General features: G+C 44.0%; 1 protein-coding gene across 8 annotated transcripts in view; it reads right to left on the bottom strand.

Annotated features, from left to right (window-relative positions):
* The window catches only part of TNRC6C (trinucleotide repeat containing adaptor 6C), a 124,612-nt gene that overhangs the window by 39,348 nt on the left and 68,256 nt on the right, over positions 1 to 17,008 (bottom strand). For all 8 annotated transcript variants that reach the window (XR_010838358.1, XR_010838359.1, XR_010838357.1 and 5 more), the window contains exon 5: positions 4,653 to 7,256. Coding sequence is in view for 5 of the 8 variants with exons in the window: in XM_059048812.2 (XP_058904795.1) it covers positions 4,653 to 7,256 (2,604 nt within the window). In the remaining 3 variants the exon portion in view is untranslated. The remainder of the gene's footprint in view (positions 1 to 4,652; positions 7,257 to 17,008) is intronic.

A 17,008-nucleotide genomic window follows, 5' to 3' on the forward strand; every position in this document is an offset into this window, starting at 1 on the left:
AGAAGGTTATGGCAACACTATCTACAGGCACAGAAGAGGTCACGAGACCAGGCAACAGTAAGGATCTCCCCACCTTCTTTATACTTTAGTAAGAAAAACATTTTATGTTACATATGCAAACTTCATTTTTTCCGAATCAACCCAAATTCTGATCTTTTTGCTTTTGCCCATAAGCTCACTTGACACTACTGATAGTTAGTTACACTGACAGCTCATATCACTTGTAGTTTTCATACAGATACAGTTTCTCGGAGACAGAACTGGGAATGTTTTAAATACTAACTGAAGAATAGAAAGCATAAAAATACAAGTAGCCAAACACAAATTTTAAGTTATTTGGTTAAAATATGGATATTACCATCTCCATTATGAAATTTATTCATTTTCTGACTAAAAACAGAATGTGATCAGCTCCCACGATGCTTTACTCTAATAAAATGCAATAACACTGATTCACAATAAAAGTACATGCAACCTATGAATCATTTAAAATTACAAGCTCTATGCTGAGCAATATATTATGTAAATTATTACCAATATCAGGGAAGTTAGCCCTAATTGCTGTTGTCGGCAATTGCTAACTGTAATATTACCTATAATTACACATAAAACAATAATGCATTTTGGGAGAAGGAGTTTTACAAATCAAAGGGACAAAATTAAATTAGGAAAATTAACATAGATGACAAAAATTATGGAAGTTTTGGGAAGATAAAATAATACAGCTGTGGCTAAAGGCCAATCAGCTATAAAAATATTGATTTACTGTTGGTAATTAAATAACAAATTCACCTAAAATCTGTCTGTCACCCTTATACTGCCATCTCTTTGAAAGACAATACTACAAATTATTTAATTAAGTCAAAACTAAGAATAAATGTTAAAACCCTGGTAATTATAGTTAAAGAGGTTTTAATTCCTGAGAAAGCAGCAGAAATGTCTACAGAGTATTTTTATATGGAAGGCAAACGATCTGCAAGTGGCAGGTTCTAAAACCTTAGAAATAAATGGAAGAATAATTGCTCACTCAGAAGATCAAGAAAACAGTATTTCCAGGTTAAGTTGATCTCTGGCAAGAAAATAATTTACCTACAAGGCCAAACTAACATACACATCAGAATGAGTGCACCACCTGACAACCCAGAGCCTCTAGAAGAGACGCTAAAAACCCAGGCACACCAGAACGCTTTGATGCAAAGCAAATATTTTCGGTAGCTAGGAAATAATTTTAAATACATACTACTAAAATAAATACGATCTCCACTTTTAATGTTTATTGCTCAAGTGAATTTGGTATCCCTGTTGTCAATAATTTTATAGAAGTTCTTTTAAAGTTGGGCTTAATGAGGCTGAACAAATTTCTATCTTGCATTAAAACATTGATATTAAAGTTTTAAAAAATGGTCCATGGGATAGAGGAGTCATTACCCCCCCCCCAACCGTCCCCCTTTTTTTTTTGGCCACACCGCATGTGGGATCTTAGTTCCCTGACCAGGGATCGAACCCATGCCCCCTGCAGTGGAAGCGCAGTCTTAACCAGGGAAGTCCCAATTATCTCCCTTCTTCAACTGAACAAACACAGGGCTGGGAATAAAATAACAACAGCAATGAGATGCCACCAGAATATGTAGTTTTCAGTCCGTTTTAAATATACAGTTAAGTCCCCTACATCCGAACGAGTTACATTCCGAGAGCGCGTTTGTAAGTCCAATTTGTTCGTAAGTTCAACAAAGTTAGCCTAGGTACCCAACTGACACCATCGGCTATACAGTACTGTACTGTAATAGGTTTATAATACTTTTCACACAAATAATGCATAAAAAACAAACACAGAAAAAGAAAACATTTTTAATCTTGCAGTACAGTACCTTGAAAAGTACAGTAGTACAGCACAACAGCTGGCATACAGTACAAGGGGCTGGCATGGAGTGAACAGGCAAAAAGAGTTGCTCACGAGGAGGGAGAGGAGGTGGGAGACGGTAGAGCTGAAGGATCGTCAGCAACAGGAGACGGAGGGCAAGCTGCAGTTTCACTCACTCACCCTGGGCTTGAAATAAAGATACTGTACTACTGTACTCTATACAGCACTGTACAGTACAGTACACAAAAGCACAACCACTTGGAGAGGGTGCACGCACGTGACAACGTACGCCAGACAGGTTGTTACCGAACCCAGGTCCGGCTGCTCACCGCTCTAAAGCCAATAAAGAGGCCAGGTTGGTGGAAATGAAAGTTTGCTTTATTTTGGATGCTGGCAACAAGTGGGGAGGGTGGGGAGGGCGGACGCCTGTCCAAATTTCTGCATGTGACAGTCAACAGGCACTCAGCATCCATTCTACTGCTTTCTATTAGCCTTCTTGTATTATAGAGGCCCAAAGGTAAAGAAAACTACACTGTAGACTCCCTTGCAGGTTGGGTTCTGGATGTAAATTCGGTTCCATATATAAGATGATTGAGTGAGTGACCACGGAGTAAGGACTCTATCCTTAGTCTTGTCTTTATTGCATGTTTTTAACATTTAGGAATGGCATAAAACTGGAAGGAAAAATTCATATGCTGATTACAGGATCAGGGTTCAAAAAGATCTCAAGAGGCTGGGGGACTTGAACGCCAGTTTACCAGGAACAAAGTGTTACACCTGGGATCAAGTCACCAACTGCACAAGGACAGTCCTGAGTGAGGAGGTCTCACGGTGGCCTTAACAAAAAGAAAGACTTCAGATTTTAAGCTCAATTTAAGAAAAATAGTGTGCCATGGCTCAAGAAGACTACATGAAACTTAGAACGCATTGCTAGGAGTACGGCTGTGGGAACGAGGGAGGTTAGTCTCAACTAATTCTGCACTGTTTAAACCATACTTAAAGCAATGACATCAGTTCTGGGCACGAGGACCCACAGGCTATAGCTTTTTCAGTTGGCAACAAAGAGGACTTACAACCGTGACCATAAGGAATAGTGGCTGGAGCTATAGGAATATTTACTTCCTGGAGACTGGGTAGATGGGACATGATAATCATATGGAGTCGTCTGAAATTCTGAGGCATGAGAAATTAAGCCTTGCTTTGTATTGTCCCAAAGTGAAACAAATGATTCTAGAAATTGGATTAGGCTGCCTGAGGCTCAATCTAAGGACACAGTAGCCAGAGTGACCAGGAAAGAAGTGTGCCGGCTGGGGGCAGGGCCTCCCTGGCACTACTTGCTTGGTGAGTGTGTAGAAGAGGGGAGCCCCTGAATATAATGCCCTGAGTTGGACTATCTTCTCTCTCTCTTTTAAAAAATTTATTTATTCATTTACTTATTTTTGGCTGCATTGGGTATTTGCTGCATGCAGACTGTCTCTAGTTGCGGCGAGTGGGGGCTACTCTTTGTTGCAGTGTGTGGGCTTCTCATTGCGGTGGCTTCTCGTGTTGTGGAGCACGGGCTCTAGGAGCACGGGCTTCAGTAGTTGCAGCACACAGCTTCAGTAGTTGTGGCTCGCGGGTTCTAGAACGTAGGTTCAGTAGTGGTGGCACACGGGCTTAGTTGCTCCGCGGCACGTGGGATCTTCCCGGACCAGGGATTGAACCGGTGTCCCCTGCATTGGCAGGCAGATTCTTAACCACTGTGGCACCAGGGAAGCACCTGGATTATACTCTCCTGCTGGTCCCTCCCAGCCCGGGAGCCCAGTCCTCTCACCACTCGGGCATACCCTTTGGACCATGGACCAATATTCAAGTCAGAGATGTGGAGCTTCTGTTAGTTCTCTAGTTGCGAAGTCCAGCTGAATTGAATTCTCTCTCTCTCTCTCTCTCATGGTCCGGGCTGCGTGTTTATTCTGTCACAATTCACGATCCCTGTGGGCAGGCTCTGGTCTGAATCATCTTCTCTTCTCTTCCACTACAGTATCTAGTAGAATGCCTTGCACAAAGCAGGAACTCAAAACACAAGATTTTAGTCTAATTTTAGCATTTTTCTTTCAACTGAAATCAAAACATGATTTGTACTGTATAATGCCATCGCATTTTACAAAAATGGTTTTATTTCACTGTTAACCACATCAGAAACACCTGTGGAGCTTTAAAAATGGCCAGTAAACAGGCTTCCCTCCAGACCAATGACACTAGCAATCTCTGAGACTGGTATCCCCCAGTCCCCAAGCTCCCGGGTAATTCTAACGAAAGCCCTCTGGTGTTGCGAACCAGTGGTTTATCTCATAAGGAAGTGAAGACTTGGGACTTCCCTGGTGGTCCAATGGTTAACACTCTGAGCTTCCACTGCAGGGGGCACGGGTTCGATCCCTGGTTTGGGAACTAAGATCCCGCATGCTGTGCAGCAAGGCCAAAAAAAAAAAAAACCACCAAAAAGACTTTGTAATAAGTAAACACAAACTAACATAATGGTCCCCAATCTTTCCGAAGAGGATGTATTTCTTCTTTCCTCTCCTTTCTTTTGAAGGTGCCTAATGTTTTTTTTTTCTTGAATCAAAAGCTATCAGAGAATCCTACTTCACTTTCTTCTCTTTGGGTAACATTCAATACGATATTGTAAGGTGAAGGGCACTAAAAACAGTTTAATGTGATTTGCTACAAGAACACTCGTCGGGTATGTGTGCAAATGCAATGAGAATAAACTTTTTTTCTTTGCCTCTGAAGGAACACACAGCCCCCCGCGTACCTGGACCGAGCAGCGGCGACCGGTTCAGCTGGGCGCCGGCCTGGTGCGTCGGGGGCGCCTCGGCCACGCCTGCGTTGGTGCTCACGGTGCTGGTGCTGGTGCTGGCGGTGGCGCTGGCCGAGGCGCTGCTCTGGATGCCCGGGTTGTTTCTGTCCCACATGTTTACAGTTTTATTGTTGTAGTTGCTCGGGTCGCCCCAAGCTGAGGTACCGTCATCAATTTCCATTTTGCGTCGAATAGATGGCGGGGAAGGTTCCTCCCAGCCCGTGGCCTCACTGCTGTCCTTCTGTTTGACGGGGACCGGCCCCCCAATCCACCCTGTTCCTGTCTGTTTAACGGAAGTGGCTCCTCCCCAGTTACTCGCACTGCTGTCTTGGGGTTTGCTCGCCCAGTTCTGTTGGGGGCCGGGCTTTAAAGACTCTCCCCAGCTTGTCCCTGGATTCACCTTTGCATTTGTGCCATTGCCCCAGCCACTGGTCACGGACCTTGGAGCCTCATTCCAGCCAGACCCTGATCGATTACTGTCAGCATCCCATCCGGAGCCGTTTTTTTTCCCATCCCCCAAGTGTCCAAGGACAGAAGACGAGTCTGCCCAATCTCCCCCTCCTGCGCTCCAGGCTGGATTCGATTTGTGTCCATCTCCCCAGTTCTGAGATCTGGGTTTTTGAGGCTCACCCCAGGTGGGTGACTTGTCCTCCTGATTTACGGTCCCACTCCAAGCGTGGCCACTCTTGGCCGCAGCAGCATTATTAACAGCAGTAGAGCTTATCGTGTCCCCCCAAACCCCGGGGCCGTTTGGCGCTTTGCTGCTGCCATCTCCCCAACCTGTGTTTGCTGGCGCAGCAGCAGGTGGTGAGCTGACCCACCCCGATACTGAAGAGGTATTTGTACTGTTCATGATGGACCCATCGTTCTTCCCCCCTGAGTTGGAAGGCTGAGTAGCTGCACAACCCCAGGCCTCTGTCCCATTGTCATTCTTTCTCTCAGACCTTGGGGATTCTTCAAATTCCCAGGCAGTGTTTTGCTTTACTGGAGTCTGTCCCCAACCAGTATTAGACAGAACTCTTGGGTCAAGATCGTTCCTTGGCAATTGGATGTGCCCTTGGTCTAGAATCCCTTTGTCTCGCCTTCGGCCTTCTGTTCCTTCCCTCCCAGCGCTTCCTTCGTTGTGGCTGCCAGAACCGTCGCTGCTTCCTTCACTTGCTGTCGTTCCAGAAGATGCAGCTTTGGCCCAAGAGTTCGTGTGTTCGCTGCCAGGCTGTGTGGCAGGATTCTGGCTGCCGACACTAGGACTCTCCCACCCTGTTGAGCCTTTCCCATTGATGTCGCTACTGGAATGCTGGTTTGGGGGCTTTCCCCAGTCCCCGTTCACCCCGTTAGAGGGGCTTCGGCTGGGGTGGCCCCAAGCTCCCGAATGGAGGTTACCGACGCCATGGTTGCCACTGCCCCGCCCCCAGGCGAGGATGCCAGGACCGGCAGGAGGTCCCGAATCCCACGCGTTCCCTCCGTTTCCCTCCTTGTGCACAGCACTGCTGGAGCCATTCTGCTTAGCACTTGATGCCGAGTTCACAGTGTCACCATTCCCCTGATTGAACCCAGAATTGCTATTTCCTGTGGCAGGGTTACCTGGGGACAGTCCCCACACAGAATTGCTGATTCCTTCGCTGCCGCCCCCACTGACTTGAGAAACTGATGATCCGTTAGCACCAGGAAGGCCTTGCAGGTGGGGCGGGATTATGGCCCCCATACCAACAGCCAGGCCCCAGTTTGGCAGTCCGTTTGTCTGCACTGCATTGATAGGGTTTGGTGAAGAGTTCAGGGGGTTAGTGTTATTTGGTCCATCAGTGTTAAGGTTCTGAGGTTGTACGCTGAAAGACACATTCTGAGAAGTGGACGTTTGTGGTTCTGTGCTCTCTTGCGGCAGCAAGTTTCCCCAAGCACCTAAAGTGCCCGCTGGGTTCCCATTCTGGTTGCCCATGTTTTGACCTACGGCACTGACTGGACTGCAAATACTGGAAGGGTTGCCTGTCGCCACAGTTCCTTCATGTCCAAGTACAGGCCAGGCAGCTGGGTTGGCACTGGGATTAAGGTTAAGATGAATGCCAGCACTGGAGTTGGAAGCGCCCCAGCAGCTCTGACTTCTCCCGTCTCCGATCATGTTGTCCATCTTTCCATCCCCACCACTGAGGGAGCAGTGAGCCAGGCCGGAGCTAGAGCCCGTGGCTACGCCCCACACTCTGGCTGCATTTCCGTTCCCGTTTGCTCCCGCCACCCCAAGGGCACTCTGATTGGAAGGGCTTTGGACGAGTGCGCCGCTGGGGCCATTATTGCCGTTCGTCTTCTTGGTGTGTCCAGTGAAGCTGCCCTGGGCACTCCCTGTAGCCATGCTACTGTTCTCTGAGCCACAGCTGGAGGTACAGTCAGTGTCTGTCGTACATTCTGAGGCAGATTCGGCCTCTGTTCCCGCGATGGAAGGCCACGCCTCCTTATCGGTCCTGTCTATTATCACTTTATCCCAGCTGCCGCTGGCTTCGCTTCTGTACGCGGGCTGCTGTCCCCAGTGGGAACTTTCATAATGCTCTGCCAGCCCGCTGTGGCCGATTTCTGAAAAAGATGAAACAAGTTCAGAGTTAGACTTTCCTCCCACTTATCAGTGAGTCAACTGTTAAAACTAGCCTTTGGGGGAAGCTCTTTATTTCCAGTTTTCAATTCTGAATGACAAATGCTAAAGAATGACTTCAAGAAAAAGTTATTTGTCTTCTCAGCAGCTCCCATTCAAAAAAGAGTTAATGCTTCTAAAATTACTTGAATTCTTCCCACTACACCATACTATTGAGAAGATTCACAATGCACATTAGCACAGGAGCATCTCTGAAAGCATCTGTAGTAAAGAAAGTGGCTTAACTGGAAGCAGTTTGGAATCTATGCGACCGTGCAACACCTGTGAATACTCAGCTTCCGGGAAACGCTGGCTACAACACTGGAGCTCGCATGGATGCTGAGTGCAATTTGCAGTTCTTTTCAAGACTTCTAATGAGTCACAGTATTAGACAGAAGTTACACAGCTCATTTGGTAGAAAAGAATTGTAAATGTCCCGCAGAATCATATAACAGAACCCATATTTTGGGGGTGGGGGATGGAGGGAGAGAGAGAGAAGTGGTTTTAGAAAATGATCTCTCATGTTATCAAGGGTACAAGAGTCAGAACGGTTTGATTACATTTATACTACTTTCTCTCTTATTCCCAGTGATTATGGTTTATCCTGGTTTCCGGTGCATTAATAAAAAATACTCTCAGCCCTATATCTGGTATCTTCTCGAATCTCTATGGACTCCTTCTGCATTTGCTTTCTACTTCCTTAATTTAGTCTTTTCTTTGGAGATCCCCAGAATAACTTTATACGATGTCTTCTATAGTATTTATATCTTTTCCCTCTTATGATCCTTTTAAAGACTCTAGTATTTGGTATCTGTATTTTATCTCCTTTAATTTCCTAATTTTTTGAGTATTTCTAACATTGCAATCAAACTTATATTCCAATGAATTTTCCAACAGAATTTATTCGAAGTATGCATCACTTAAGACCTCACACAGTTTAGAAATCCTTGACAGAATTTCTTTAAATAGTATGATATACAGATAATTGCAATTAAATATTTCTTCTCTTTTAGAACACTTTCATTATTATGTTCTCTGCAAATTAATTTCAACAAGAAAACTCTCACTCATGGACAGTAAAATTGGGTCCCCCCCCAATCTCTTTTATAGTTTGATGGAGCTAAAAGAGAAGAGGAAGTATTCAAAGAATGATCACCATCACTAGAAAGAACATACTAAAACTAACTTCAACCTTAAAAAAAAAACAAACCCTAAACAAATGACTTTTGTTGCCTGATTTAAAAGGAATGTAATGAATTTAGAATGATGGTCTAGGTGATTCTAAAGTAGGCAGGTAGGGACTTCCCTGGCAGTCCAGTGGTTAAGGGTCCATGTTCCCAGTGCCGGGGGCACGGGTTCAATCCCTGGTAGGGGAACTAAGATCCCATATGCTGCATGGCATGGTCAAAAAAAAAAAAAAAATCAACTGTGTTGCTTGTAAGAGATTTTTATTCCTCTTCTTAAAAAATTTTTGGCAGCATTGGGTCTTCGTTGCTGCGCACAGGCTTTCTCTAGTTGCGGTGAGTGTGGGCTTCTCACTGCGGTGGCTTCTCTTGCTGCAGAGCACGGGCTCTAAGTGCGTGGGCTTCAGTAGTTGTGGCGCACAGGCTTAGTTGCTCCGAGGCATGTGGGATGTTCCCAGATCAGGGCTCTTACCTGTATCCCCTGCATTGGTAGGCAGATTCTTAACCACTGCACAACCTGGGAAATCCGAGGCTTTTGTTCTTAAGAAAATAAAGAAGTAAATATTTTAAAAAAAAAAGGGGTAGGCAGGTAATTCCAGGTGAAAACTACAAAGGGAAAATGAAGATAGGCAACAGAAAACTTTAAGTATCTAAATTACCATAAAACAACGAAGTTCTTTATTGCCAAATATTGATATTAGGGGTTGGCTCTGCTACCCTGGTTTATGACAATTTTCTCTGTTGGTTTTGCCTATACTATAAAAACTAGCTTATGTAATAACCTATTTATTTATTTATTTATTTATTTATTTTTGCGGTATGTGGGCCTCTCACTGTCGTGGCCTCTCCCGTTGCAGAGCACGGGCTCCGGACGCGCAGGCTCAGTGGCCATGGCTCACGGGCCCAGCCGCTCCGCGGCATGTGGGATCTTCCCGGACCGGGGCACGAACCCGTGTCCCCTGCATCAGCAGACAGACTCTCAACCACTGCGCCACCAGGGAAGCCCTGTAATAACCAATTTAAAGAGATCAATGAGGGCTTCCCTGGTGGCCCTCAAAATAAAGAGATCAATGAGCCACTCATCATTTAACACTGAAAATAAGACCAAGTTAAAAAACAGAGATTATCCCTAAATGCCCATCGACAGATGAATGGATAAAGGTGTGGTACATATATTCAATGGAATATTACTCAGCCGTAAAAAGGGACGAAATTGGGTCACTTGTAGAGACGTGGATGGACCTAGAGAGTGTCATATAGAGTGAAGTAAGTCAGAAAGAGAAAAACAAATATCATATATTAATGCATATATGTGGAATCTAGAAAAATGGTACAGATGAACCAGTTTGCAAGGCAGAAATACAGACACAAAGGTAGAGAACAAACTTATGGACATCAAGTGGGGAAAGGGGGGGGTGGATGCATTGAGAGAGTGGGACTGACATATATACACTGATATGTATAAAACAGATAACTAATGAGAACCTGCTGTATAGCACAGGGAACTCCACTTAGCTGTACAGTAGAAACTAACACACATTGTAAAACAACTATACCCCAATTAAAAACAAACGAACAAACACCAAAGATTATCACTTTTTGTCAGCAAACCTACCACAGTTCACTCTCCCTCGGTCTTGTCTCTGCAGGGACAAAGTTCACCCAAAGGCAGGTCACCTACCTCTTGACTAGGACAGCACCCACTGCAACCTGCACCCAGGAGTAGGAGGTTACCAGCCTGGCCTAGCAAGGTTTTATATCCGTAATGCTTGCCATATATTAGGCAACCAATAAACGTTTGTTGGACAAACAAAAGAATCAATGTATAGAACCAAATACGAGTTTTAGCTAAAGCCACCAATTAGCTGAACAATCTTAAGTCATTTCACAACTCTACAAAGATGATGATGAACTAACTACATAAGCCCTAGAGTTTACGTACACAACATAAGAATCACACAAAAAATACCTAGCAACATATCTGACACTGTCAATCTCAACTACAATATTGGAGAGAAGATTTTTTTTCTGATAAAATATACAAAATATAATTTTCCATTTTAACCATTTTTGAGTATATAATTCAGCAGTGTTAAGTACATTCATTTTGTGAAACCATCACCACTATCCCTCATCTCAAGATGAAACACTATACCAGCAATACACCAGGGTTCCAATTTCTCCACATCCTTGCCAACACTTGTTATATTCTGATTTTTGAGTAACAGCCAGCCTAATGGGTGTGAAGTGGTATCTCATTGTGGTTTTGATTTGCTTTTCCTTAAATGATTAGTAATGTTGAGTATCTTTCCACATGTAAAGCATTTTTAAAATCAAACTGATTTATTTCGTTTAAAATGAACAATCAAAGAACTACATCATTTGCATATAAAAAAACCCATAAAACCCAATGAGTTTTCAATAAAGAATGTAAAACAATTCCAAAATATGCCATCCTCCTACTCAGATGGTTTTGTTTTGGAATTTTCTACAAATATTTATCATCAAAATATAAAACTGTAAATAATAATAACTATTATTTAATTTCTGACATTATGAGATGATAAAATGTAGGAGCAATGTTGTTGCTTGTGAGAAAAATAAATCTAGATCATTACATTTTGAGCTATATAACATTCTACATAACATTTTACAAGATAAAACAGTTTATAAACTTCTGTATGAGATAGAGAGAGGGTAAGGCAAGTAATGAATTTAATACAGTAACTAGGGAATTCCCCGGAGGTCCAGTGGTTAGGACTCCACACTCTCACTGCCGAGGGCCCAGGTTCAATCCCTGTTTGGGGAACTAAGATCCCACAAGTTGTGCAGTGCAGCCAAAAAAGAAAAAAAACACAGTAACTAAACCTGAAAAGGGGAGATGGAAAACAAGGAGGAGAAAAATTAAGTGACAAACACTGAATCAATATGCCGATAAATACCTGAATTCTCTACTTTCATGGATAGTCCTTTGCCCTTAGAGCTTTACAAGAGCAACAAAGGGCCAAGGACCAAAGGTTAATGTTGGAATTAAGGAGATAACCCTGTGAGAAAAAGGATTTTTTTCATTCACGTAAATTTTAAAAATCCCAAATTTCATGAAAAAGATTAGTCATTAGGTAAAAAAAAAATACACATCCATAAAGGCGTATCAAGGGCGTGCAGTGGCGCCGGGCAGCCTGGGCTCTTTCTAACAAGTGTGTCTGTCTTCTGAAGGGATGGAGCCACAGTGATCCAGTTCCACTGCTCAGCCCTTCCCTGGGGTGGAAAGGAAGGGCTCAAGGGCAGCAGAGCCCGTTCAACACCAACGAGGCAGTGCTGGCAGGAGCCCCAGCACCCGAGACGAGAGGGCAGGATGAAGTCTCACCTGTGCGTTCACACACTGGAGTCTTTAGGACACGGTCACTTACCACGGCTGGATTCTCCTATGAGAATCTAGGAGGATTTCTCACTGTCTCCCCCAGACCCATTCCTGCTCCTCTCCAGTCTCTTCTCAGTAATGCACCAAACAGTCTTTCCAAACGGACCTCCAGCAGATCATGAATGCCTATTCACACACTTCAAAAGGTTCTTAACATCAAAACTACGAGCTATCACCTCACACTGGTCAGAATGGCCATCACTGAAAAGTCTACAAATAAATGCTGGAGAGAAGAAAACCCTCTTACACCGCTGGTGGGAATGTAAATTGGTGCAGCCACTATGGAGAACAGTATGGATGTTCCCTAAAAAACTGAAAATAGAGTTACCATATGATCATCAATACCATTCCTGGGCATATACCCAGACAAACCTATAATTGATAAAGATACATGCACTCCTATGTTCATGGCAGCCCTATTAGAATAGCCAAGACATGGAAGCAACCTAAATGTCCACTGACAGAGAAAGAAGATATCATATGATATCACTTGTATGTGGAATCTAAAAAAGTTATACAAATGAAGTTATTTACGAAACAGAAACAGACTCACAGACATAGAAAACAAACATAAGGTGACCAAAGGGGAGGGAGGGAAGGGATAAATGAGGAGTTTGGGATTAACAGATACACACCACTATATATAAAATAGATAAACAACAAGGACCTACTGCACAGCACAGGGAACTCTACTAAACTCTAATAGGGAACACTATAGGGAACACTGAGGAAGAGCAGTTCTGGGAAGGAGAGAAGAAGGGGAGATGACGGACTAAGATCCAGACACAGGGAGTCTGGGGTGCTTGCAAGACCTCCGAGCAGCTCCGTCCACAGTCCCGGGAGAAGCAAGTCAGAAGCTCAGACGTGAACGTGCAGTTCATCAGCAGTCTCTGTGTGCGGACTCACGCATCCTTGCAGGTGCTTCACCCAGCTCCTTAAAAGACCATTAGCACCACTCTTCTCCCCTCTTCACTTCCCTCCATCACCTGCGTCAGTAGCTGGATCAAGTGGGGGCTACGTCCAACAAGCACTGGGGAATCTATGTGTTGTCATCCACTCAACAGGACACTTTTCTCAAAGGCGAGAATGTGTCTGCAAGTGGTGCACGCCAGGAGACCAGTGCTCCTAACTCAAAGGTGAGCCAAGTGTTCTGGAACTCGGTACAGATGGTGGGAAAGGAGACGAGAGAGAGAAAGCTAGAGGAAAGGAGATAAAAGTGGGAAGGAGGTGAAAGCATGAGATGAGATGTCCCCCTGGGAATTCCCTGGCAATCCAGTGGTTAGGACTCGGTGCTTTCACTGCTGTGGCCCTGTGTTTAATCCCTGGTCAGGGAGCTAAGATCACTCAAGCTGTGTGGCGTGGCAAAAAAAAAAAAAAAAAAAAAAAGGAAGGAAGGAAGAAAAAAAGAAATGTCCCCCAAACACCAAGGGAGTTTTACTGAACGAGTACTTACACCTGTGTTTTGGCACAGAAGGTATAAAGGACAGGGGGTCACTGCTACTAAAGGAACCTAAAGGAGAAGCTCAATTCTCACCAGTGCACAGAACAGCTCAAGCCCATTTTCAGGTGAAGACGTCTGTCCTAAGCTTGCAAAGACGGCCACTCTTATTTAAGGAACTATTTGGAGGGGCTTAAAGTGAGGCTAACGAGTTAATTTGCTATATACATTTATATGTGTTATTACCATGTAAGCCACTAAAAATATTTTTCTACTTAAAATGTTTTTAGTTGTAATGGAAACAGTGGATAAGGAAACAAAATGAAAGAGACAAATATTACAAAGTCTTTCATTGTAATTAAACTTCAAGAACACCAAAATGATATACGGATTTTTCCAAGATAATACCACTTTTGGGGGTGTTAATAGGGTCAAAGTGAACATTAAATACATTAAAAACCAAAAAATTAAGGCTAAATGGTAAAAATTACTCTGTGCCATGGTTCTACAATTTGATTTTCGGCCTTACTCCTTAGTGTTCCCAGTTCTGGTACATGAAAGAAAGCTCTTAGCCCCAGGAGCTTTCTTTACAGGATCCTCTCTTCCTACAGTTTGGGGCCCCTTACACAGCCTGTTCCTGTGTGACTCTAGTCACAGTGTCCTCCGATGACAGTTCCCCGAGACACTCACGTCCTGCTGAACATGTATGTTCAACAGCCCTACTGATGAGCTTACAAATACCGCACAGATGAACAAGAGCTAGCCTCCCCTCAAAGAACTTTCTGTGCCGAGACAGGCATGGTGCACAAAGGTGCCACTCTTTGCTCTAGTTTTTTATTTTCCTTCTTTCACTTTATCTTGTTTTCTCATTTTTTCCTTCTCAAAAAGTTTTAAAATGGGAATCAGCTGTGTCCTATGTACTTTAATATACTAAAAAAAAGCGTTTGGGGACTTCCCCGGCGGCCCAGTGGTTAAGACTTGGAGCTCTCAATGCAGAGGGTGCCGGTTTGATCCCTGGTTGGGGAACTAAGATACCACATCCTGCGCAGCCAAAAAAAAAAAAGATAGTGTGAACACATAAATGCATTTAAAAGCTGGCAAGGACTTGAAAACTAGAAAGCATAAAGTTATGATTTTAATGCAATATTTATGGTCTTCAAATATAGACTTAAGATGAATTGGACCGTCTTCTTAATGCAGTGGTAAAAACCAAACAGAAAACAAAGGGCAGAACCTATTTCCCCAACACACAAAGGAGTTAAACCTAAAGCCACTTAGGAAAAATTAGGCTTTCCTCACTCCCCACCATCCTTTCTCCCCTCAGACTCCTTTAAAGTCTTCTGTGGGGATCTGAGGGGCACAGTTTGATTAGTTCTGTTCTGGGGAGCCCCTAAAGTCTCCCCTCTCTGGCCGCTCATCATCATCACCACCACCACCACCATCACATCAACAGCATTATCACTCCCACTCCCACCCCCACCACGTATTCTGACACTAGAATTTATCCCCCAAATGAAAACGTGTTACATTTTTGAGGCTATTACTCTCTTTATGTTTAAGGCACACCATTCTTCTTGGGAGAATTTATGACTTCAAAAATATTTGAATAACATGATTTTCATAAACCAAAGTCTCTTGACTGTGCTATCAATTCAAAAATCCATCTTTTAGTTAGTCTAAAAGACTCTATGAAAGAAATTTGTGAAATGACTGACTTCTGGGAACAGGCATTCTGAAATGAATGAAAGTTCTAAAATAAACCAAGACTGAATTCTCTTGTAGGTTATTCTCAACTCTCCAGTATAAGCCCAGGAACTGTTAAAGGCTAAAATCCATGCATCTGTTATGCAGCAAGTTTGAGAGAGTTTATAAATAAGTCTTCCTATCCCTAAGACATCACATATTTCATAGCACTTTGAAGTTCTAAGTATTTCCATACACATTAAATTAACTGAAACTTACAAATTACATCTGTTTGACAGATGGGGAAACAGAGGCTCAGAGGCCAGATTTGGAAAAGGTGTTATAACCAGTAACCAGTAAGGACTGAACAGAAATGCCTATCTTCAGGATAAAATTCTAGTGCTCCTTCCATTACAACATTCTATCACCAAATGTTAAATTCACTTTTTTCCTGCTGTTTGAATGGTTTACACGTTCTAAAAATAGGTGTCTCAATAAAAATGTAAGTAACATAAACAGTCTTAGGTGATTAAATTAAAAAGGATCACACGATAGCATGGTTTAAAGAAAAAAGCTTTCTTCTTTTTTTAAATTCCAAAATGTTACCATGTAAAGATAAAATTTTCAAGAAAAAGTATTTAACAAAGAGCTTCCTAAAGCTACGGTAAGCGATCTTTTAATTAGGTATCAAATTAATCAGATAGGGAAGTGTGGACAAGATTTACTCAGAAGTGCACAGGATGCTTAATTATCGCTAACACTGACAAAAAGTACGTAGTCCATTCTTTCTCACCGCAGTCCTTTTAACCGAAATGACAGAATAATAAATTATAAAGTCATTCCAAATGCCTTCCATAGTCGAAAACACATGAGTGCTATGCTTACTGACAACACACAGTCCTCGGCTTCAGGGGGCGGGATCAACATAAACACCGTTTTTAGCTTTGGGGAACCGAAGCCACCTCCCTCTCCACTGACTTGAGTGTGCGTAAAAATCTTGTGGAGAAAGTGCTCTGACTTCAGAATTCCGTCACTGGACAGCCTCCGAGACATCTCCTCCGTCAACTTCTATCAGTGGAAGGAATTATGAAATGCAGAACCGAGTGAAACGTTTACTGACAACAATAATGAAAGTGTCCAAAAGAAAACGCTTATTGCCTTTTCTTCAAAAGGGCAGGAAAACGAGGCTGCTTCCTCCGGGGTCAGACCCTGTGAGAAGCCCTGCCGAGCGGGGCGGCCGCGGGCGCGGCGGTGCGGGGCCCGGAGCAGCTCCGCGCGCAGCGGCGGGGGCGCCATCTTACGCGTCGTCTGCGCGCCCCTCGCGCCCCGGGAGAAGCAGCTGCTGTCTGCTCCGTGTCGGCTCTGTTTCTGCGGCTCGGCGGGCCGCAGAGGCGAAAGTACCTGCGGAGAGGGGCCGCCCACCCTCTGGAGACGCTACCTTGCGCGCCGAACACCCAGGCGCCCGCATCTAGAACGGCGCGGGTTCCCAGCTCCACCCTGTCGCCGCGCGCCGCTGTTGCCACCGGGAGGCTCCGTGCCCGGCGACCTGCAGGCGCCCGCGGGTGATTATCTAATTGCAGCTGACACTAAACCGATCTTCCTGCCTCTTAAAATTCGTTCAATTGTCACAACCATTTTCACTTCAGGACCCAGTTACAGCAGAACCAGAGCCACTTTTCCTGTTTTTTGAAAGCTTGCCAAAAGAGTAAGGGCGCGTTGCCCATTGGCTGCATGCAAATAAACCGCTGCCCCTTCCTACTCCTTTGTGTTCCGTTCCTTCCTCTTTCCCGCTTTTCCTGAACACCCACTAAACGTTCTTCCTGAACACCCACTAAACGTTCGGCATACCAACACTAGCTATAATTTTCTAAATGAGCCCCATATGTAAACTGGCACGTGTCCAACTTCTTACTTTCCTACTTCTATCTACAAAAGATCTAAGTAGCAAACACTACCGTGTATTAATCAAAG

This window comes from Kogia breviceps, chromosome 19, assembly GCF_026419965.1.
Source record: "Kogia breviceps isolate mKogBre1 chromosome 19, mKogBre1 haplotype 1, whole genome shotgun sequence".
NCBI lineage: Eukaryota > Metazoa > Chordata > Mammalia > Artiodactyla > Physeteridae > Kogia > Kogia breviceps.